Source organism: Boleophthalmus pectinirostris, unplaced genomic scaffold (assembly GCF_026225935.1).
Source record: "Boleophthalmus pectinirostris isolate CB_2022bp ecotype Guang Dong unplaced genomic scaffold, ASM2622593v1 HiC_scaffold_4, whole genome shotgun sequence".
Classification (NCBI taxonomy): domain Eukaryota; kingdom Metazoa; phylum Chordata; class Actinopteri; order Gobiiformes; family Gobiidae; genus Boleophthalmus; species Boleophthalmus pectinirostris.
Window position 1 is genome coordinate 42,586,001 of NW_026571353.1, and position 22,033 is coordinate 42,608,033.

The 22,033-nt window shown below is 48.2% G+C and overlaps 1 protein-coding gene across 1 annotated transcript in view; it reads right to left on the bottom strand.

Annotated features, from left to right (window-relative positions):
• Positions 1 to 2,333: 2,333 nt before the first annotated feature.
• The window catches only part of adamtsl2 (ADAMTS-like 2), a 50,154-nt gene continuing 30,454 nt past the window's right edge, over positions 2,334 to 22,033 (bottom strand). The window contains exons 13-21 of the mRNA XM_055161994.1: positions 17,835 to 18,132; positions 15,360 to 15,463; positions 15,121 to 15,247; positions 14,224 to 14,437; positions 12,995 to 13,150; positions 8,266 to 8,436; positions 5,523 to 5,699; positions 4,233 to 4,377; positions 2,334 to 2,470 (exon numbers count right to left, since the gene is read on the bottom strand). Of these exons, the coding sequence (XP_055017969.1) occupies positions 2,343 to 2,470; positions 4,233 to 4,377; positions 5,523 to 5,699; positions 8,266 to 8,436; positions 12,995 to 13,150; positions 14,224 to 14,437; positions 15,121 to 15,247; positions 15,360 to 15,463; positions 17,835 to 18,132 (1,520 nt within the window). The 3' untranslated portion in view covers positions 2,334 to 2,342. The remainder of the gene's footprint in view (positions 2,471 to 4,232; positions 4,378 to 5,522; positions 5,700 to 8,265; positions 8,437 to 12,994; positions 13,151 to 14,223; positions 14,438 to 15,120; positions 15,248 to 15,359; positions 15,464 to 17,834; positions 18,133 to 22,033) is intronic.

Below are 22,033 nucleotides of genomic sequence, written 5' to 3' on the forward strand. Positions count from 1 at the left end.
TCACTAATATAAATGAGTTTGCAGGAAGAGCTTCTTGGTGTTTCCTCTTCATGCGACACAACCGCTTCTATCAGAACATCAACAACAATGTCCCAAAAACCACCAGCAGACTTCCAAGACCGACACTTTGAAGGGTTGACGTGTCTCTTCTTGGTCTCTGATTTTATATACAAAATTTCACCAAAAAATGCGACTTATATATGTTTTTTCTTCTTTATTACGCATTTTTTGGATGGTGCGACTTTTACTCTTATCCACACATCTCCAAAGCTCAAAACTCTCTGTTCCACCTTGTGATGTCATGAAGCTGTAGTTTCCAAGTTCTCAGCTCCTTTTCCTTTTCGTTCAGTCGAGATCGGCAACTCCAGGACTGAAATGATCCAAACGATTCACAGTGGCGCGCTTCCCCTATCACCACACGACATCACAACGTGGAACAGAGTGTTTTCAGTCTGAGAGGAGAACTCGGGACTCTAAACGTGCAGGTTTGTGTGTGAAACATGTGAACTGTCCAGGTCTGTGTGTGACGAGGAGACGACGTCAGAACAGAGCGGAGAACTGTGTGATATCGGCCCTTTAAACAAGAAGATGCTCCAGAGTTTTGTTCTCTCCAAACGCAGGAAACTTGGAGAATAATTGAACAGAAAATACATGATTTTGATTTCAGTAAATGGGCCGTATTCAGTTCATCTCAAAATCAAATATAACTGTTCCAACTGTTTTCACCGTCACAAATAAAACAACATATAAAACAGTCTTTTCTCCTTTGGCTGTGACCACTAGAGGTCGCTGGTGGTGTTGTGGTAAATCGGAGCATTAAGCAGCACAGTCGACAGTCTCTACGCTCACGTGCACGTCACCAACACCGGATTAAACTGAACTAGTCCAATTCAAAATGATTTATCAAAATGCAGGAACACAAACAATTCTGACTGAGGAGTCGTGAATTGATTCTCAAAGATCCCGAGGCTCTGATCCCTGCTGAACCGAGTCACAGAGAGGAGAGGCGTTCAACTGCACCGGCTCACAAACACACAGGGAAATATTAGACGAGTTTGGACGTCCGTCACTCGATTTGATCTGGTCCATCAAAGCACGGTAAAAAATAAAGTTTCAGATCACCTCGATTAGAACCTGCTTTAGGTTTTAGCTCCAAAAGACGATTTAGGAAGAAATGTGGAAGAAAAAGGAGCTGTTTTAGAGGTTGCTGCACGAAGCTTCCTGGAAACTGACTCATTTTGCATTTTCAAATAACTTTTTATGAACTAAAGTAATTTTTATGCAAGTTTCAGTTTGTGTTTGCAGAATAAAATGACACATTATTTGAATAGGCCTTATTTATAGGCGAGTTTCATTGTTGACAAAAGCGCGCGTTGCATGCTGGGAATTATTTTGGTCGGCAACAATAAACACCAATTGAACATGACGGATGGAGCGAGAAAACACGTAAAGGTTATTGATCCTGGTTATTTATCCACTCTAATGGCAGAGAGAAAGACATTTTCCTTCTTCTGTGCTTCTATTTGTGCGTCCGATAATGCAGCAGGAATTTACCATCGGGGAGAAATACACAGGTTACACACTGTGTTTGACGCGACCGTGTTTCTTGCCTCCGACCAACATATTTCCCAGCAGCAACGCGGACTTTTAATAACAATGACGTCAGCTGAAACTCGCCTGTTCAGTTCTCTGTTATAGTTTATGTCCTATAGGGCAATTTGTCCTGAGCAAACTCTAAATATTAATTAATTTGCATAAAATTTGGACCCAAGTATTTTGGCCAAACCAAATGCAGGGTTCTAATCTAGAGAATGTAAAAAAATATTTTTGGACCACCCTAATGTGGCTTCATTTTGGTCGATACGTTAAAGTGAAAGTGAAACTTACCGGAGCGTCAGTGTGTTAATTTGTGCTGAAAGTAAATAACACGAGTAAGTCTGAAAATCAAACTTAAATGAGATGTAAATCATTTATCTACTGCTGTGTGGTAATAAGTCTGAGAGCCGTGTTTAGTTTTATTTTCTGAAGCTAAATTAGTGAACACCTCGTCGCCTCTGTTCGCCTCTGTTCGCTCTTTCTTTGTTTGTGTGAGCGGCTGCGGACCGGGACAGGCGTCTTCTTGTTCCGTGCACGTAAACGCAGCGAGTGTCTCTTGTGTCTTTCACTTAAACCCTTTGTCAAATACATTTTTGCGTGAGTTATTTGTGTGTGGAGATAATATAAGAGACAGAAGAGTCCCGACCCCGCGTGGAGCTGGACCACCGCACGTTCACACCTCCCACAGACCGGAGCGTAAAACGGGGCGCGTCTGTCAGTGAGTGGTTCTTATCTGCGTGGCGAGCTCAGGAGGACGGGGGTCGGAGGGCGCGGCACGAGTGGCAGCAGGCTTTACTGTAGTACCAGTGACTGCACAGGTTCACCTTCAGGGCCAGGAGACAGTTGGTGGAGGGTCGGTCCTGACAACTCTCATCTGAAACACACACACACACAGAGAGGAGGATGGCTCTGGCTCTAGCACACTTCACACAACAAGGATCACTTAAACTGGGGGAAAAAAATTAAGCCTAAACTATTTTTCAGTCCAAACAATTGGAACAAAGCAGAAGAAAATTGATCTACCAGAAAAATCGACCAGTGATTAACGAGATTAACAAATTAAAAGTCATTAGAGAATCTATGAGACTTATTCTGTGTAAAAGCAGAAAATCCTCAAGTTTAGACTCAACAAACATGTTTGGAAATGTTTCTGTGTGTCAGGTGCCCTCCCCGTCCCCTCGTGTGTCCGTCCCCTCTCGTGTGTGGTGCCCTCTCGTGTGTGTCAGGTCCCCTCTCATGTGTGTCTGGTGCCCTCTCGTGTGTGTCAGGTCCCCTCTCGTGTGTGTCAGGTCCCCTCTCATGTGTGTCAGGTGCCCTCTCGTGTGTGTCAGGTGCCCTCTCGTGTGTGTCAGGTACCCTCTCGTGTGTCAGTGTGTGTCAGGTGTCCCCTCTCATGTGTGTCAGGTGCCCTCTCGTGTGTGTCAGGTGCCCTCTCGTGTGTGTCAGGTGACCCTCTCGTGTGTGTCAGGTGCCCTCTCGTGTGTGTTAGGTGCCCTCTCGTGTGTCTGGTGCCCTCTCGTGTGTGTCAGGTGCCCTCTCGTGTGTGTCAGGTGCCCTCTCGTGTGTGTCAGGTGCCCTCTCGTGTGTGTCAGGTGCCCTCTCGTGTGTGTCTGGTGCCCTCTCGTGTGTGTCAGGTGCCCTCTCGTGTGTCTGGTGCCCTCTCGTGTGTGTCAGGTGCCCTCTCGTGTGTGTCTGGTGCCCCTCTCGTGTGTCAGGTGCCCTCTCGTGTGTGGTGCCCTCTCGGTGCCCCTCTCGTGTGTGTGGTCAGGTGCCCTCCGTGTGTGTTGTCCCTCTCGTGTGTCTGGTGTCCCTCTCGTGTGTGTTAGGTGCCCTCTCGTGTGTGTCTGTGTCCCTGTGTGTGGTGCCCTCTCGTGTGTGTTAGGTGCCCTCTCGTGTGTGTTAGGTGCCCTCTCGTGTGTGTCAGTGCCCTCTCTGTGTGTTAGGTGCCTCTCGTGTGTGTCAGTGCCCTCTCGTGTGTGTCAGGTGCCCTCTCGTGTGTGTCAGGTGCCCTCTCGTGTGTCAGGTGCCCTCTCGTGTGTGTCAGGTGCCCTCTCGTGTGTGTCAGGTGCCCTCTCGTGTGTGTCAGGTGCCCTCTCGTGTGTGTCAGGTGCCCTCTCGTGTGTGTCAGGTGCCCTATCGTGTGTCTGGTTCAGGCTCAGATGAGTTTCAGTGAGGAGTTGTGTTACAGATCTGTTTGTTTTGGGAGACTCACGTGTGCGCGCGCTGATGCATCGACGACAAAATATGACGTCAACGATATTTTGTAAGTCGACGCCCATCGAACAAGTTTTATTCACACAGGGACAGTGTGAAAAAAAGAAACATTGGCGGTGAGTTTTCGTCTTTTGAGCACAGGTTTCACTGAGGTTTACGCCCTTAGTTTAGTCTAGTCTTAGTTGACAAAAATCTCGTGCTAATTTATCTGAGCGACGTGTTCTTGGACGGTGAGTTTGTTTACGGTCTGGTGTGGGACTGAAAAATGGAACTTGGATCCAGCCTCCACTTCCATTTATGTTTAGTCTTTATTAGACAAAAATGTAATTGTAGTCACAGTTTTATTTGTGACGAGGACTTTTTGTTGAGTTTTACGCAGCAAAAACAGGACAGTGGTGAGACGCTGGAGCGGGGGGGCGTACCTGGAGGCTCGGTGGGGCAGGCCTGGAGCGTGCACGTCTGTTTGGACACCGGTTTGGTCAGAGGGTCACAGCCTCGAACCAGCTCCCGGCCCTGGTAACACTTCACGTCCCTCATCCGAACGCCCACGCCGCACGTTTTAGTGCACTGAGAAAAACACACAAGACGAAGATCTAAAAACACACACAAACACGGCAAAAGAGAGAAGAGAGAGAAGAGACAGGAGCACAGAGGAGGGACAGGGGTGTAGAGGAGGGACAGGGGTGTAGAGGAGGGACAGGGGTGTAGAGGAGGGACAGAGGTGTAGAGGAGGGACAGGGACAGAGAGGAGGGACAGGGGTGTAGAGGAGGGACAGAGGTGTAGAGGAGGGACAGAGGGTGTAGAGGAGGGACAGGGGTGTAGAGGAGGGACAGAGGTGTAGAGGAGGGACAGAGGTGTAGAGGAGGGACAGAGGTGTAGAGGAGGGACAGGGGTGTAGAGGAGGGACAGGGGTGTAGAGGAGGGACAGGGGTGTAGAGGAGGGACAGGGGTGTAGAGGAGGGACAGGGGTGTGTGAGGAGGGACAGGGGTGTAGAGGAGGGACAGGGGTGTGAGAGGAGGAGGGACAGAGGTGTAGAGGAGGGACAGAGGGACAGGGTAGAGGAGGGACAGGGGTGTAGAGGAGGGGCAGGGGTGTACAGGGTAGAGGAGGGGCAGAGGTGTTAGAGGAGGGCAGGGTGTAGAGGAGGAGGGAAGAGGTTGTAGAGGAGGGACAGAGGTGTAGAGAGGAGGGGCAGGGGTGTAGAGGAGGGACAGAGGTGTAGAGGAGGGACAGAGGTGTAGAGGAGGGACAGAGGTGTAGAGGAGGGACAGGGGTGTAGAGGAGGGGCAGGGGTGTAGAGGAGGACAGAGGGAGGGCAGAGGTGTAGAGGAGGGGCAGAGGTGTAGAGGAGGACAGGGTGTAGAGGAGGGACAGGGTGTAGAGGAGGAGGGACAGAGGTGTAGAGGAGGGACAGGGTGTAGAGGAGGGACAGGGGTGTAGAGGAGGGAGGGAGTAGAGGAGGGACAGGGGTGTAGAGGAGGGACAGAGGTGTAGAGGAGGGGCAGAAGTGTAGAGGAGGGACAGAGGGGTAGAGGAGGGACAGGGTGTAGAGTGTAGAGGAGGGGCAGAGGTGTAGAGGAGGGAACAGGGGTGTAGAGGAGGGACAGAGGTGTAGAGGAGGGACAGGGACATAGAGGAGGGACAGGGACATAGAGGAGGGACAGGGGTGTAGAGGAGGGACAGGGGTGTAGAGGAGGGTGCAGTACTGACCTCTGACCAGGGGGTGGAGTACCATTTGAAGCAGGGCCGTTCGAAGCAGGTGCCCTCGTCCTCGGGTTTGGCGTTGGGGTCACATGACTCTTCGTCGTGGACCTGGATCTTTCCCGCGCTGATGCCCACACACAGAACCACCCTGTGTTTGACCCCACGACCGCACGACGTGTTACACTGACAGAGGAAGAGGACGAGGACGGAGACGAGAGACACATGAGACACTTACAGATCTACAGAGCTTCTGTGTGCTCTGCTCTGTCAGTTTTCATCTGCACATTTTCAACGTTAAAACCCGCGGTGCCTGATGGGAGCTCACATGTGACTGTGGCGTTTCTAGTCCAATCAGATTCATTTTGTCTTCCGATATTCTATGTTTTTAGGTTCTTTTTTTCAGACCCAGAGTGTTATTTCATCACTGACAGTTTGTTCTGTTCACTCGCGTCTTCCTCAGAGTCACGTGATGTTGCTGTGACGTGTCTGGTCAGATGATTTAAACAGGTTTTGGCGCTGTCTTCCTCTCGGTGGAGGCAGGACGACAGCGCCACCTGCAGTCCCACTTCCTCAGGACAGTATCCCAGGTGTGTGAGAGTAAAAAACCCCCCTTGTCCCGGTTTACAGTCCTGTCGTCCTGCCTCCACCGAGAGGAAGACAGGGCCAAAACCTGTTTAAATCATCTGACCAGACAAGACACAGCAACATCACGTGACTCTGAGGAAGACGCGAGTGAACAGAACAAACTGTCAGGGATGAAATAAAACTCTGGGTCTGAAAAAAAGAACCTAAAAACATGTGGTGTTTCTTATCACTACACTGTCCTCTTATGTAAACTCTGAAAGACTCTTGATTCTCTTGACAAATGTACTGCATTTTTAGTTTTTTCTACATAGTTTCTTAGTGAAATCTGAAGTGTTCAAAGATCTTCTGGGGGCTGGTGCTGAGAATTGTAAACTCTACGTCCAGGCAAATCTGCTGCGGAGGAAATGTACATGTTCTCATGATGTTAAATGTTCTGTTGTCCTCCACTGTACACAGCTCCTCTGAGGTGGAATCATGGACGTGGGACCTTCTGCAGACTCACTGTGGCCTACAGTCGCGTTGAGGCTGCTGCTGCAGATGCCCAGGTGGCACAGTGCCAGTCAGCTGCCTGTGGGACACGTGGGGATGTGAGTGTCCCCACGTGTCCCCGCTGCTTAGACATGTCCACATTTATGCAGCTCCTAGAAGTGTCTGAAAACTCCATCATAAAGACTCTGACCAGTCCTCACACTCGAGCTCCTGCTGCTCCTCCTCTGCTCTGAGGAAGCACTGGCCACTCTTTAACTCTTTCCCTCATGAAGACGACGTTTGACGACCCCCTTGTTTCCTTAATGACGTCTTTTGACTCCTCCGCTGTTTCACTAAAGACGTGATTTGACGAACATTAGAAACGGCTCAGTTTTTCACATTTAAACAGAGACTGTTTGTAGGTCAGGGGCCACTACAATCCCACACTAGACTGACCAATAGGATTCAAGGATACGTTTTCGCCGATTTTTTCTGAAGTTAATCGAAGTACACAACACGAAAACACGTGCAATGGATCGCGGCGCTGCGGCGCACAGTTTTAGAAATAATGAGGAGCGGATGTATTTTATAGATAAGTTTAGAGAAAGTGACTTTTATAGATTTCAATGTGATGATGAAGTTGATTATAAAGTGGAAAACAGCGACAGCGACGGACTTTCAGAGAGTGAAACTTATGAAGATGAGAATGTCGCTGATGCGTCTGTGTGGAGTCCTGCGATGTCCAAACAAACTATCCAGGCTTTATACTCGATTATGAACTAAACTTGCCCTGAAATCTTGATGTTGCCCAGACGAGTCTTTTAAAATATTTCAGTCTTTTTTTCCAAGATGTGATGTATAACAGAACTGCTACAGAAACACTTATGTGGAGCTCTGCGCACGAGAACATGAGACAAATACTGGACTCCCACTGACGGGGAAGAGTTTTATTATTATATTATTATATTATAATAAGCTAAATGAGTTGAATAAGTTAAATGGAAAAAATGAATTAGGTGCACACAGGTGAACAACAGGTAAAAACAGGTGCACACTTGACTTTACTGTATCTGCTGATATGAAATCTGTTTAAATACTTTGACAAAGTATATTTTTAATGTTTTTATGAATATATTACTCAGAACCTGCAGATATCAGATGCTGAATGTAGTTTTTTTGTTTTGGATTTTGCACCTGACCAGGTAAACTCTCATTTTCAGTGAGCTGTTATAAACCTGTAAATGAGTTGAATCACATTTAAACATCCAGAAATGAAGAGTTCAGAGTCTAAAGTTTCCAGAGATACAAATATGTCTGTGTTACAATTAAGTTCATGAGTGTAAAAATCTCTGTCTGTTTTCTTTTATGCACTGATGCTCTAAGGGCAGTTCTAGTCATATATGTTTGGGTTGTTCCTCGTTGGCGTCCAGGAGGGAAAGAGTTAAAGTGAACGTTATCGACTCATTTGGGTGCCTTGTGTATTTTTTTGTATCCAGATTTTTCTTTTAAACTATGGACTGAATAATATTTGTGTCTGAAAGAAAAAAAAAATCACGTCAGATGAAACCTGCACCTGGTGACTCGTTGCTAAAGTGTGTTTTCTGTTTTGTGTGTGTTTTCCTCACTTAAACAGTAAATAGTGCACAGACACAAACAGCCTGGTACCTGATCACAGTACATAAAGAATGCCCAGTACCCGTTCCCATTCCTGTGCCAGCCAGTGGGGGGCGCAGTCTCTCTCTCCGCAGGGGTGGATGGACAGAGGTTTGGTCTCAGCTGGACACTGGTTTTCGGGGACGACTCTTCCCTCTGGAGCTTTACAGTAAACGTGACGAACGGTTCGACCCTCGCCACACACGCCGGAGCACTACAGAGGACACAGAGGACACAGAGGACACAGAGGACACAGAGGGACACAGAGGACACAGAGGGACAGAGGACACAGAGGACACAGAGGACACAGAGGGACACAGAGCACACAGAGGACACAGAGGACACAGAGGACACAGAGGGCACAGAGGGACACAGAGGACACAGAGGACACAGAGGGACACAGAGGGACACAGAGGACACAGAGGACACAGAGGACACAGAGGACACAGAGGACACAGAGGGACAGAGAGGACACAGAGGACACAGAGGACACAGAGGACACAGAGGGACACAGAGGACACAGAGGACAGAGGACACAGAGGACACAGAGGACACAGAGGACACAGAGGGACACAGAGGACACAGAGGACACAGAGGACACAGAGGGACACAGAGGACACAGAGGACACAGAGGACACAGAGGACACAGAGGACACAGAGGACACAGAGGACACAGAGGGACACAGAGGGACACAGAGGACAGAGGACACAGAGGACACAGAGGACACAGAGGGACACAGAGGGACACAGAGGACACAGAGGGACACAGAGGGACAGAGGACACAGAGGACACAGAGGGACACAGAGGGACACAGAGGACACAGAGGGACAGAGGACAGAGGGACACAGAGGGACACAGAGGGCACAGAGGGACACAGAGGACACAGAGGACACAGAGGGACAGAGGACAGAGGGACACAGAGGACACAGAGGGACAGAGGACACAGAGGACACAGAGGACACAGAGGGACAGAGGACACAGAGGACACAGAGGGACACAGAGGACACAGAGGGACACAGAGGACACAGAGGGCACAGAGGACACAGAGGGACACAGAGGGACACAGAGGACACAGACACAGAGGGACACAGAGGGACAGAGGACACAGAGGACACAGAGGACACAGAGGGACACAGAGGGACAGAGGACACAGAGGGACACAGAGGACACAGAGGACACAGAGGGCACAGAGGGACACAGAGGGACACACAGAGGACACAGAGGACACAGAGGGACACAGAGGGACACAGAGGGACACAGAGGGCACAGAGGGCACAGAGGACACAGAGGACACAGAGGGACAGAGGGACACAGAGGGACACAGAGGACACAGAGGACACAGAGGACACAGAGGGACACAGAGGACACAGAGGGACACAGAGGGACACAGAGGGACACAGAGGGACAGAGGACAGAGGACACAGAGGACACAGAGAGAGACACAGAGGACACAGAGGGCACAGAGGGAGACACAGAGGGACACAGAGGACACAGAGGGACACAGAGGACACAGAGGACACAGAGGGCACAGAGGACACAGAGGACAGAGGGACAGAGGACACAGAGGCACAGAGGGCACAGAGGACACACAGAGGGACACAGAGGGACAGAGGACACAGAGGCACAGAGGGCACAGAGGGACACAGAGGACACAGAGGACACAGAGGGACACAGAGGCACAGAGGGCACAGAGGGACACAGAGGACACAGAGGGCACAGAGGACACAGAGGGCACAGAGGGACACAGAGGGACACAGAGGACACAGAGGGACACAGAGGACACAGAGGGACACAGAGGCACAGAGGACACAGAGGGACAGAGGACACAGAGGGACAGAGGACACAGAGGGACACGTTACAGAGCACTGAGGGGTGCGTGTTTCTGTATGTGCGTGTGTGTGCTGTTCATAGTGTGTGTTTATAATGTGTGTGTGTGTGTAGTGTATGTATAGTGTGTGTATGTGTGTGTATATAGTGTGTGTGCATATAATGTGCATATGTGTGCTGTGTATAGTGTGTGTGTATAGTGCATGTATAGTGTGTGTATTGTGTGTGTGTATAGTGCATGTATAATGTGTGTATTGTGTGTTGTGTATAGTGTGTGTGTGTGTATAGTGTGTGTGTTGTGTGTGTATAGTGTGTGTGTGTATAGTGTGTGTGTGTGTATAGTGTGTGTGTGTGTATAGTGTGTGTGTGTATAGTGTGTGTGTTGTGTATAGTGTGTGTATAGTGTGTGTGTGTGTGTGTATAGTGTGTGTTGTGTATAGTGTGTGTGTGTGTGTATAGTGTGTGTGTGTGTATAGTGTGTGTGTGTGTGTGTGTATAGTGTGTGTGTGTGTATAGTGTGTGTAGTGTGTGTTGTGTATAGTGTGTGTGTGTATAGTGTGTGTGTGTGTGTGTTGTGTATAGTGTGTGTGTGTGTGTGTGTATGTGTATGTGTGTATAGTGTGTATGTGTGTGTGTGTGTGTGTGTGTATGTGTATAGTGTGTGTGTGTGTATAGTGTGTGTGTGTGTGTGTATAGTGTGTGTGTGTGTGTATAGTGTGTGTGTGTGTGTGTGTGTGTGTGTGTGTGTGTATAGTGTGTGTTGTGTATAGTGTGTGTGTGTGTGTGTGTGTATAGTGTGTGTGTTGTGTATAGTGTGTAGTGTGTGTGTGTATAGTGTGTGTATTGTGTATAGTGTGTGTGTGTATAGTGTGTGTGTGTGTATAGTGTGTGTGTGTATAGTGTGTGTGTTGTGTATAGTGTGTGTGTGTATAGTGTGTGTGTGTGTATAGTGTGTGTATTGTGTATAGTGTGTGTGTGTATAGTGTGTGTGTGTGTATAGTGTGTGTGTGTGTGTGTGTGTGTGTGTGTGTGTGTAGTGTGTGTGTGTTGTGTATAGTGTGTGTGTGTATAGTGTGTGTGTGTGTGTATAGTGTGTGTGTGTATAGTGTGTATAGTGTGTGTGTGTGTATAGTGTGTGTGTGTGTATATGTGTGTGTGTGTGATAGTGTGTGTGTGTGTGTGTGTATAGTGTGTGTGTGTGTGTGTGTGTGTGTGTGTGTGTGTGTGTGTGTGTTGTGTATAGTGTGTGTGTGTGTGTATAGTGTGTGTGTGTATAGTGTGTGTGTATAGTGTGTGTGTGTATAGTGTGTGTATAGTGTGTGTGTGTGTATAGTGTGTGTGTATAGTGTGTGTGTATAGTGTGTGTGTGTATAGTGTGTGTGTATAGTGTGTGTGTGTGTGTGTGTATAGTGTGTGTGTTGTGTATAGTGTGTGTGTGTATAGTGTGTGTGTGTGTGTGTGTGTATAGTGTGTGTGTATTGTGTATAGTGTGTGTGTGTATAGTGTGTGTGTGTATAGTGTGTGTGTGTGTGTGTGTGTGTGTGTGTATAGTGTGTGTGTGTGTATAGTGTGTGTGTGTGTGTGTGTATAGTGTGTGTGTGTATAGTGTGTGTATAGTGTGTATAGTGTGTGTGTGTATAGTGTGTGTGTATTGTGTATAGTGTGTGTGTGTATAGTGTGTGTATTGTGTATAGTGTGTGTGTGTATAGTGTGTGTATTGTGTGTGTGTGTGTGTGTGTGTGTATAGTGTGTGTATTGTGTATAGTGTGTGTGTGTATAGTGTGTGTGTGTATAGTGTGTGTGTATAGTGTGTGTGTGTGTGTGTGTATAGTGTGTGTGTGTGTTGTGTATAGTGTGTGTGTGTGCATAGTGTGTGTGTGTGTGTATAGTGTGTGTATTGTGTATAGTGTGTGTGTATAGTGTGTGTGTGTATAGTGTGTGTGTGTATAGTGTGTGTGTGTGTGTGTGTGTGTGTATAGTGTGTGTGTATAGTGTGTGTGTGTGTGTATAGTGTGTGTGTATAGTGTGTGTTTATGTGTGTATAGTGTGTGTGTGTATAGTGTGTGTATGTGTGTATAGTGTGTGTGTGTATAGTGTGTGTGTGTGTGTGTGTGTGTATAGTGTGTATGTGTTGTGCGTGTGTTATGTATAGTGTGTGTGTGTGTATAGTGTGTGTGTGTATAGTGTATGTGTTTTGTGTGTATAGTGTGTGTGTGTATAGTGTGTGTGTGTATAGTGTGTGTTGTGTATAGTGTGTGTGTGTATAGTGTGTGTGTGTGTGTGTGTGTATAGTGTGTGTTGTGTATAGTGTGTGTGTATAGTGTGTGTGTTGTGTGTGTGTGTATAGTGTGTGTTGTGTATAGTGTGTGTGTGTATAGTGTGTGTGTGTGTGTATAGTGTGTGTGTGTATAGTGTATGTGTTGTGTGTATAGTGTGTGTGTGTGTGTGTGTGTGTATAGTGTGTGTGTGTATAGTGTGTGTGTGTGTGTGTGTGTATAGTGTGTGTGTGTGTATAGTGTGTGTGTGTGTGTGTGTGTGTTGTGTATAGTGTGTGTGTGTATAGTGTGTGTGTGTGTGTATAGTGTGTGTGTGTATAGTGTGTGTGTGTATAGTGTGTGTATTGTGTATAGTGTGTATGTGTATAGTGTGTGTGTGTATAGTGTGTGTGTATTGTGTATAGTGTGTATGTGTATAGTGTGTGTGTGTGTATAGTGTGTGTATTGTGTATAGTGTGTATGTGTATAGTGTGTGTGTGTGTATAGTGTGTGTATTGTGTATAGTGTGTATGTGTATAGTGTGTGTGTGTGTGTATAGTGTGTGTATTGTGTATAGTGTGTGTGTGTATAGTGTGTGTATTGTGTATAGTGTGTGTGTGTGTGTGTATAGTGTGTGTGTAGTGTGTGTGTGTGTATAGTGTGTGTATTGTGTGTGTGTGTTAACAGACCGGGCCCCACTCTGACACTGTCCACTGCCGCTCACAGGGGGCGCCGGTGCAGTTCTTCACACTGGGGGGTCGGTTCGTCGGGTCACATGACCTGTTCTCATCAGAGCAGCGCACGTCCCGGGTCACCTGACCTCTGCGGCCGCACTGCGCCGTGCACTGCAACCACAGACACCACAGACACACACAGACACACAGACACACACACAGACAACACACACACACAGACACACACACACACAGACACACAGACACACACACAAACACACACACAGACACAGACACACACAGACACACACACACAGACACACACACAGACACACACAGACACACACAGACACACACAGACACACACACACACAGACACAGACACACACAGACACACACACACAGACACACACACACAGACACACACACACAGACACACACAGACACACACAGACACACACAGACACACACAGACACACACAGACACACACAGACACACACAGACACACACAGACACACACAGACACACACACACACACACACACAGACACCACAGACACACACAGACACACACACAGACACACACAGACACACACACACACACACACACACACACACACACACACAGACACACACAGACACACACACAGACACACACAGACACACACACAGACACACACACAGACACACACACACACAGACACACACAGACACACACAGACACACACAGACACACACAGACACACACAGACACACACAGACACACACACACACACACACACACACACACACAGACACACACACAGACACACACAGACACACACAGACACACACAGACACCACAGACACCACGCATTAAAGGGTCAGTATTGTTCAAAACTGCCCCTCTGAGCTTTAAGTCATGTTCTAATGTTCTAATGTTCTAATGTTCTAATGTTCCTGGTCACACTCACAGCTTGTGTTTGTTTGAGTGACTCTTTATTTTGAGTCTGTTACATCTCCAAAGCTCCAAACAAACTGCTCCACCGTGTGATGTCATCAAGTGTGGCTCTTTTCTCTTTAGTTCAGTCGAGATCAGTGACTCCAGGACTGAAATGATTCACATAATTCTAGTGAAGGTGTGTGGAGTTTAAAAACACAGTGGAGCACTTCCTGTATCACCACATGATGACATCACAAGGTGGAACAGTGTTTGGAGTTTGAGAGAAGACCTCGTGTAAATGTGCAGGTTTGTGTATAAATACCTCGCTCCACTCGGCCACCTCCCACTGCGGCCCGCAGGCGGGGCTCTTACAGGCTCTCCTCTCCGGGGGGCGCTCTAGCTCCGCCTCCATGCACAGGTCACTGTAAACAGAACTGTCCAAACCCGGAGACAACATCTTCCAGCAGCGCACCTGTCGAAACTGAAAACCCTCTCCACAGGTGCGAGAGCACTCACTCCAACTGCTCGCCTCCCACCTGCAACACGAGGACATGTGAGGACCACATGAGGACCACATGAGGACATGTAAGGACAACACGAGAACAACACGAGGACATGTGAGGACCACATGAGAACAACACGAGGACATGTGAGGACAACACGAGGACATGTGAGGACAACACGAGGACATGTGAGGACAACACGAGGACATGTGAGGACCACACGAGGACATGTGAGGACCACACGAGGACATGTGAGGACCACATGAGAACAACACGAGGACATGTGAGGACCACATGAGAACAACACGAGGACATGTGAGGACAACACAAGGACATGTGAGGACAACACAAGGACATGTGAGGACAACACGAGGACATGTGAGGACCACACGAGGACATGTGAGGCCCACATGAGGACATGTGAGGACCACACGAGAACAACACGAGGACATGTGAGGACAACATGAGGACCACAAGAGGACATGTGAAGACACGCAAGGACAACATGAATACATGGGGCCATGTGCAGAGGGTCGTGTGTGCAGAGGGTCGTGTGTGCAGAGGGCCGTGTGTGCAGAGGACTGTGTGCAGAGGGCCGTGTGTGCAGAGGACTGTGTGCAGAGGGCCATGTGTGCAGAGGGCCGTGTGTGCAGAGGGCCGTGTGTGCAGGGGGACGTGTGTGCAGAGGACTGTGTGCAGAGGACTGTGTGTCGTACCGCGGCTGACACTCTCTCCCGATGCAGAAGTCGTGCACTGGCTCCGGGCGAGTCACGGCGTCGCAGTACATGTCGTGGACCTCCACTCCGTCGTAACGCACACAGGACACAAAGGACCGGGACACCCCTGCCACAGACAGGAGCGGACAGGAGCAGACAGGAGCAGACAGGTGTGAGTTCAGGTGAAACGTGAGTGTGATGTACAGGTGTGAGAGTGGCAGTGGTGTTGTGTGGGTCACCGATGGAGCAGGTGATGCTGCAGGGCTCCTGGGAGGAGAGTTTCCAGCGGTACATGTCGGCCACACTCAGCTTCAGGTTCTTCTGGTTCAGCCTCTGGTTCCCCCTGACACAGAACCAGCACAGAACAGGAACATGCTCCAAATGAACCATGTTTCAAAGATTTTTACATGCAGGTGGACATGGGGGCGGTTCTTTGAAAGGGACAACAGCTCTGTCTTTTGGGTAAATGTGGAGCAGAAATGTGTTTGTTAAATTTTCCCAAAGACAAAAATCCAAAGCACTGGAAATACACACCAGCGCATTTCAGACAATCGACTCAAATCTGAACTGACAATAACTACAGTTACAGGGTTAAGAGCTTTTATGCAGAATAAGTCGGGAGATTTAGCTGTTTGTAGAGAAACGTGTGGTACTTGTTGTGTCCATTAAAAGTGTGATTGAGATGAACCTCGCAGCCCTAAATGCGCCGCTGGCTCTGAGCTGTGGTGAGTTTAAGAGATCAGAACGATGTGGAAACACGGCAGACCGTCGATAAACACAGTCAAACACTTCAGACTGATGCTCCAGACAGACACAACATAAAACTCACTCAGATCTGTCATTCATGTGAGGCCACAGCGCACTGACGAGGAGAGCAGAAGAGCACAAGAGCAGAAGAGAACCGTGAGGAACAGAGAGAGCGACGGAGTAGAGAGAAGAGAGAGAGGAGGGAGAGAGAAACAGAGAGGAGAGACAGAGAGAGACAGACGGACAGACGTTGGGGAGTACAGAATGTGAGTGAGAGGAGTGACTCTAAACAAACACGTGGAGAATGATCAGAATGTTTGTCCACAGCTCTTCTGCTTTTCTCTGTAAATGGACTGTGTTATCTCAGACTCCCTCAGGGTCACACCGTCTGGAAATCAACCGCTAACCACTCTGCCACTGCCTCATCGTCCACCTCAGGGGTCTCCCACCTCTGCCCCTCTGCCCCTCTACACCTCTGCTCCAAGCCGCTCTATGTCTGAAATGTGCTGGGCTCAATAACTCACATTAGATGAAATAACACAGTAATGCCGGACGTACACTGTGCGATATTTTAGGTCGTGTCACTCAGCCCCAGCTTAAACTGTACGACCAAATTGCAGGGTTTAAAAGTTCACAGCTCACGAATCATGTTCTCACACTGTAAGAACAAATTCTCAGATGCGACCTGCCTGCGCACACTGTACGTTCACATAATGACCGGAGTTGTTTTTCCGGAAGTAGAAAACCACGAAGAAGAAAACCACGGAATTAGAAAACCACAGACGTGCAGAGACACAATGATTCAGGCAAAAAACAGACACGCTGCCTTGGCAATTTGTGCCATTCTCTGCACAGACAAGAACAAAAAGAAGAGGCGACAAATATGGTCAAAGAAATGTCTGGGCAGACATGGGCAGACGTGGGCAGACGTGGGCAGATGTGGGCACACGTGGGCGGACGTGTGGGCAGGCGTGGGCGGACGTGGGCGGACGTGGGCGGACGTGGGCAACGTGGGCAGGCAGACGTGGGCAGACGTGGGCAGACGTGGGCGGACGTGGGCAGTGCGGGTTGTCAGTTCTTCAGAGGGAACTCGAGGTAAGTAGCATCAAGTTTTTCACCAAACTTCTGTTCTGTGTTGCTGGATCAGCTGCGCCTCCATGTCCTGTGTCCAAGACACTCTCCAGCGCCATCGTCCTCCACAACCTCATATCCTGTTTCCGCTTCTGTGTCCGCACATGCTCAGTCTGACAGATTCTGGCAAATTGGCTTGTGGAACGACTTCAACAGAGAGAAACCCTCACGAAAGGCGACTAGATTTCAAATAAGTTTGATTTTCTTGCGACCTACGAATGCCGATCGGGAGCTGGTCATGAGGGATTAATCGTTTTTCTTTACCCCATGTTTACTACACGAAGAACGACACACGATGAAGCCAAAACTCAACCCGATCCCCAAAACAGTCGCACGAGTGAAAAATTGTCTCAAAAAGCGTCAAAAATCACACAGTGTACACCCGGCTTAAGTGTGTGTCTGTGACTCTGCACTGATGTGAGGTTCATGTTTCAGCGTCTACCTGCTCCATCTGAGGCCTCTGAGTTTGCTCCAGTTACTCTGAGCGATAAAATGAACAGTTCTGGGGTTTTGTAAAAGAGCTGCCCAGAGGAAAAAGGCCCAGGTCCACCTGGTGTAACTGTGACCTGGAGATACACCTGTGTGTACCTGTGTGTACTGTACCTGTGTGTACTGTACCTGTGTGTACTGTACCTGTGTGTACCTGTGTGTACTGTACCTGTGTGTAGTGTACCTGTGTGTAGTGTACCTGTGTGTAGTGTACCTGTGTGTACCTGTGTGTACTGTACCTGTGTGTACCTGTGTGTACTGTACCTGTGTGTACCTGTGTGTACTGTACCTGTGTGTAGTGTACCTGTGTGTACTGTACCTGTGTGTACCTGTGTGTTGTTGTGTACCTGGTGCGGTTCTGGCGTCCGTTGCCGCGGGCGACCGTCTTGTTGTGGACGCTCTCTGAGCTCTCGTTCTTTCGGCTCAGACTGAACTCCAGCGTCTCGTTTTGTTCGGCGCTGCTCATTGGCTCCAGGTCGGAGAAGAACCCGCCTTCTGACAGCAGCTGATTGGTCGACATGTTCACCAGTAAACGGCCGTCCAGTAGAACTCTCCAGAGCAGGTTTGGGTTTGAGTTAGGCCCCACCTCCAAAGGTCCTGCAGCCAATGGGGGCTCGGCAGTGCCGCCTGGATGACTGCTGTTTCCTTCAGTCAAAGAGGAGACAGAAGATTTAACGTTTAACATTTTAAATTCACTGATAGTCCCGTCGCCACCTGAAATCTACCACACAACCAACAACCTGTTTGTTTCTGCTCCCACCACAACACCACAGACCTCCTGCTCTCCTCCGACTCTGACACCATCTCCCACTCCATCCTCCTCACTCCATCCTCCTCTCCCGCCTGCAGACCACCTTTAACATCACCAACACCGCCCTCTCCTTTACCTCTTACCTCACAGAAACACACCATTTCCTCCATATTCACCACTGCAAGTCCCCCTCTGCCCCACTCACTCAAGGAGTCCCCCAAGGTTCAGTTCTCAGCCCCCTCCAAATCCACAAACTGCATCTCTGAAATAAAGTCAAACCTCCTCCAACTCAACTGTGACAAAACTGAAATAATCATCATTGACCCTAAAACACAATAACTCCACCCTCTCCATCGACAGCTCCTCGGTCTCCTCCTCCTCCTCCCACGTCTGTAACTTCGTCATCTTCTTTGACCAGACGCTCTCCAAACACATCACTAAAGCCGCCTTCTATCAGCTCCGGAACATCGCTCACCTCCATCTGTCCCTCTCCCCTCAGTTTGCTGGAAACCTCATTCTTATCCTCGGTTCACCCTCCAAACTCCACAGACTCCAGTCAGTGTTAGGGAAGTGACTTTAAAAAAGTCATATTTGCTCATTACTTCTTTAAAAAGTAATCCCTTACTTTACTTAGTTACCCTCTGTGTAAAGTCACTTTTTACGTTCCTCGTTACTTTGGTATTTTTTGGTGGTAAACTCCATCTGAGGCTAAACATGGCACAAGATTGATGGTCGACAAAAAACGGGAGGGAAAGAAGAAAAGAACATTGAAGAGAGTTCAAGAGGATGTGAAACTGTTCAGAGGTAAACGGGTGGGGTCAGTCTGCCCCGGAGGATTCACGCACTTCCTCTGAGGTGATGGGTCACCTGAGAAAGGCTCGAGGTGAAGGTGGCACGACGCTCCTCCCACCCGAAACTCAGCTCTTTAAAATCACCTTTCATTCACTTTCTTATTGCTTTGCCTTCGTTTGTCTCTTCATGTAAAGCGTGAAAAGAGCTTTACAAGTGTCATGTATTACTACTACTACTACTACTACTTTTTTAAATACTTTAACTACTTTTTACTACTGTTTTATTATTATTATTATTATTATTATTATTATTATTTCAAAGGAGGCAGACAGGGCTGGTCCTGGTTTTGGATGGGAGAAGCTGAGACCATCAGGGGCTGCAGTACCTCTGGACTCTGGTTGTGTCCTTAGGCAAGACACTTCTGCCACACTGCTCAGTATGAATGTGTGTGGATGAGTGACGGCGGTGAAATAACCTGACAGTAAGACGAGGACGTTCATGAGACCCGCCCAGGTTCAGACACAGAGCCAGAGCCAGTGTGTTCAGTCTGTGCCAAACGAGCACAGGGAGACTCTCTGTCATTCAGGAGGGTCTGTGTCCGTGTCTGTGTCCATGTCCGTGATCGTGTCTGTGCTTTTGCTGGATTTAAGGGAAGGACGTGAGTCTGTGAGCTCTCCTCTCGTCTGTGTCACCTCGTGTCTCAGCAGAGAGAGGTGAAGAGTCAGAGAGGAAGAGGGAGGAGAGAGGAGAGGAGGAAAAGAAGAGTAGAATGGTAGTTGGAGAGGAGGAGGAGGAGAGCACAGAGGCCATTAGCCTGAGCTGGTCGAGTAAAAACAGAGGCTGAATTTTTTATGTCACTTTGCTCTTTATAAACCTGCTCATGAAACATGCAGCTCTCATCGGCCACACCACAGACTCTGATCCACAGACTCTGATCCACAGACTCTGATCCACAGACTCTGATCCACAGACTCTGATCCACAGACTCTGATCCACAGACTCTCTGATCCACAGACTCTGATCCACAGACTCTCTGATCCACAGACTCTCTGATCCACAGACTCTGATCCACAGACTCTGATCCACAGACTCTGATCCACAGACTCTCTGATCCACAGACTCTGATCCACAGACTCTCTGATCCACAGACTCTGATCCACAGACTCTCTGATCCACAGACTCTCTGATCCACAGACTCTGATCCACAGACTCTGATCCACAGACTCTCTGATCCACAGACTCTCTGATCCACAGACTCTGATCCACAGACTCTGATCCACAGACTCTGATCCACAGACTCTCTGATCCACAGACTCTCTGATCCACAGACTCTGATCCACAGACTCTCTGATCCACAGACTCTGATCCACAGACTCTGATCCACAGACTCTCTGATCCACAGACTCTGATCCACAGACTCTGATCCACAGACTCTGATCCACAGACTCTCTGATCCACAGACTCTGATCCACAGACTCTGATTCACAGACTCTGATCCACAGACTCTCTGATCCACAGACTCTGATCCACAGACTCTGATTCCACAGACTCTCTGATCCACAGACTCTGATCCACAGACTCTGATCCACAGACTCTCTGATCCACAGACTCTGATCCACAGACTCTGATCCACAGACTCTGATCCACAGACTCTCTGATCCACAGACTCTCTGATCCACAGACTCTCTGATCCACAGACTCTGATCCACAGACTCTCTGATCCACAGACTCTGATCCACAGACTCTGATCCACAGACTCTCTGATCCACAGACTCTCTGATCCACAGACTCTGATCCACAGACTCTCATCCACAGACTCTGATCCACAGACTCTGATCCACAGACTCTGATCCACACTCTCTGATCCACAGACTCTGATCCACAGACTCTGATCCTGTTGAGCTTTTGAATCGGAGGTTTGGGTTGAACTCTAAACATCTCTGTGTTTCAAACACTCTTCTGCCTGTGGAGTAAATCGAGGGAAATGATGATCCGCTCCATCACTGTTAAACGTGTGACTTCTGTTTGTTTTCTGTGGATCTTTTGTGTGGAGGCAGCGTTGACCCACAGAGGCAGAGAATCTCAGAGCTCTTCACATGTGACGCAGCAGCGCCCTCTAGCTGCACCTCCAGTTATCCTACAAACTAACACAGACTCGTGTGCAGAACTGTGTCCAAACCTCGTCCACGTCCCTTCACGAGACTCAGATCTCTTCAGCTCAAACTCTCTTCCCACAGTGAAAGTCTGAGTCACAAACCGCTGTCGTCTTCTTGCTCCCAGTTGTTTTCTTTACACTTATATAATATTAAAGGAGCATTGTGTAACTTTTCTGCTGCAGGATCCGTCACCTGCTTGTCTCCTTGGAGATGATATTGCTTTGCTTTCATTATTTCACAATCTGGAAATAAACGTGGTAATCACAAAGGAGACAAGGGAATGATCAGATCTATGGAGAAGCGAGCCTGCACATAGTAACAACTCATGTTATAAACCGGAGGGACAGTTCTTTTTTTTTTCTAGGGCCACATGAGAAACAGAAAATATTGTAGAGGACAAAATGCTGAATTCAATTCTACATAATATTAATTGTATTTCTTTATAAAAAGCAGAAAATCTCTTTGTTGTGACGAGCTGCTCAGACTGTGAAGAGTTTATGTTCTGACGAAGCAATGAAAAAGTGAAGCTGCTCAACAAAAAATGTCATTTAAAAAACACGTCTAAAATAAAATCAATGCAGCTTTAGTCCAGGCAGCAGGTCAAACGATAAAATACACTACCGGTCAAATGTTTTAAAACACCCTAATTTTTCCAGTTATTTATTGTAATTCAAGAGTTTGAAATGGTCCAAAGGAAAGAACAGAACAGACAGAGGTTAAAAAAAGATAAAAGAACAAAACACAAGTCCAAGCTCTGCCAAAACCACCTCAGGGAAAAAGAAAAAGATGTTGAGTTTGAAAACGTGGAGTGTCCAGCAGCAGCAGCACAGTGTCCAGACTTAAACCC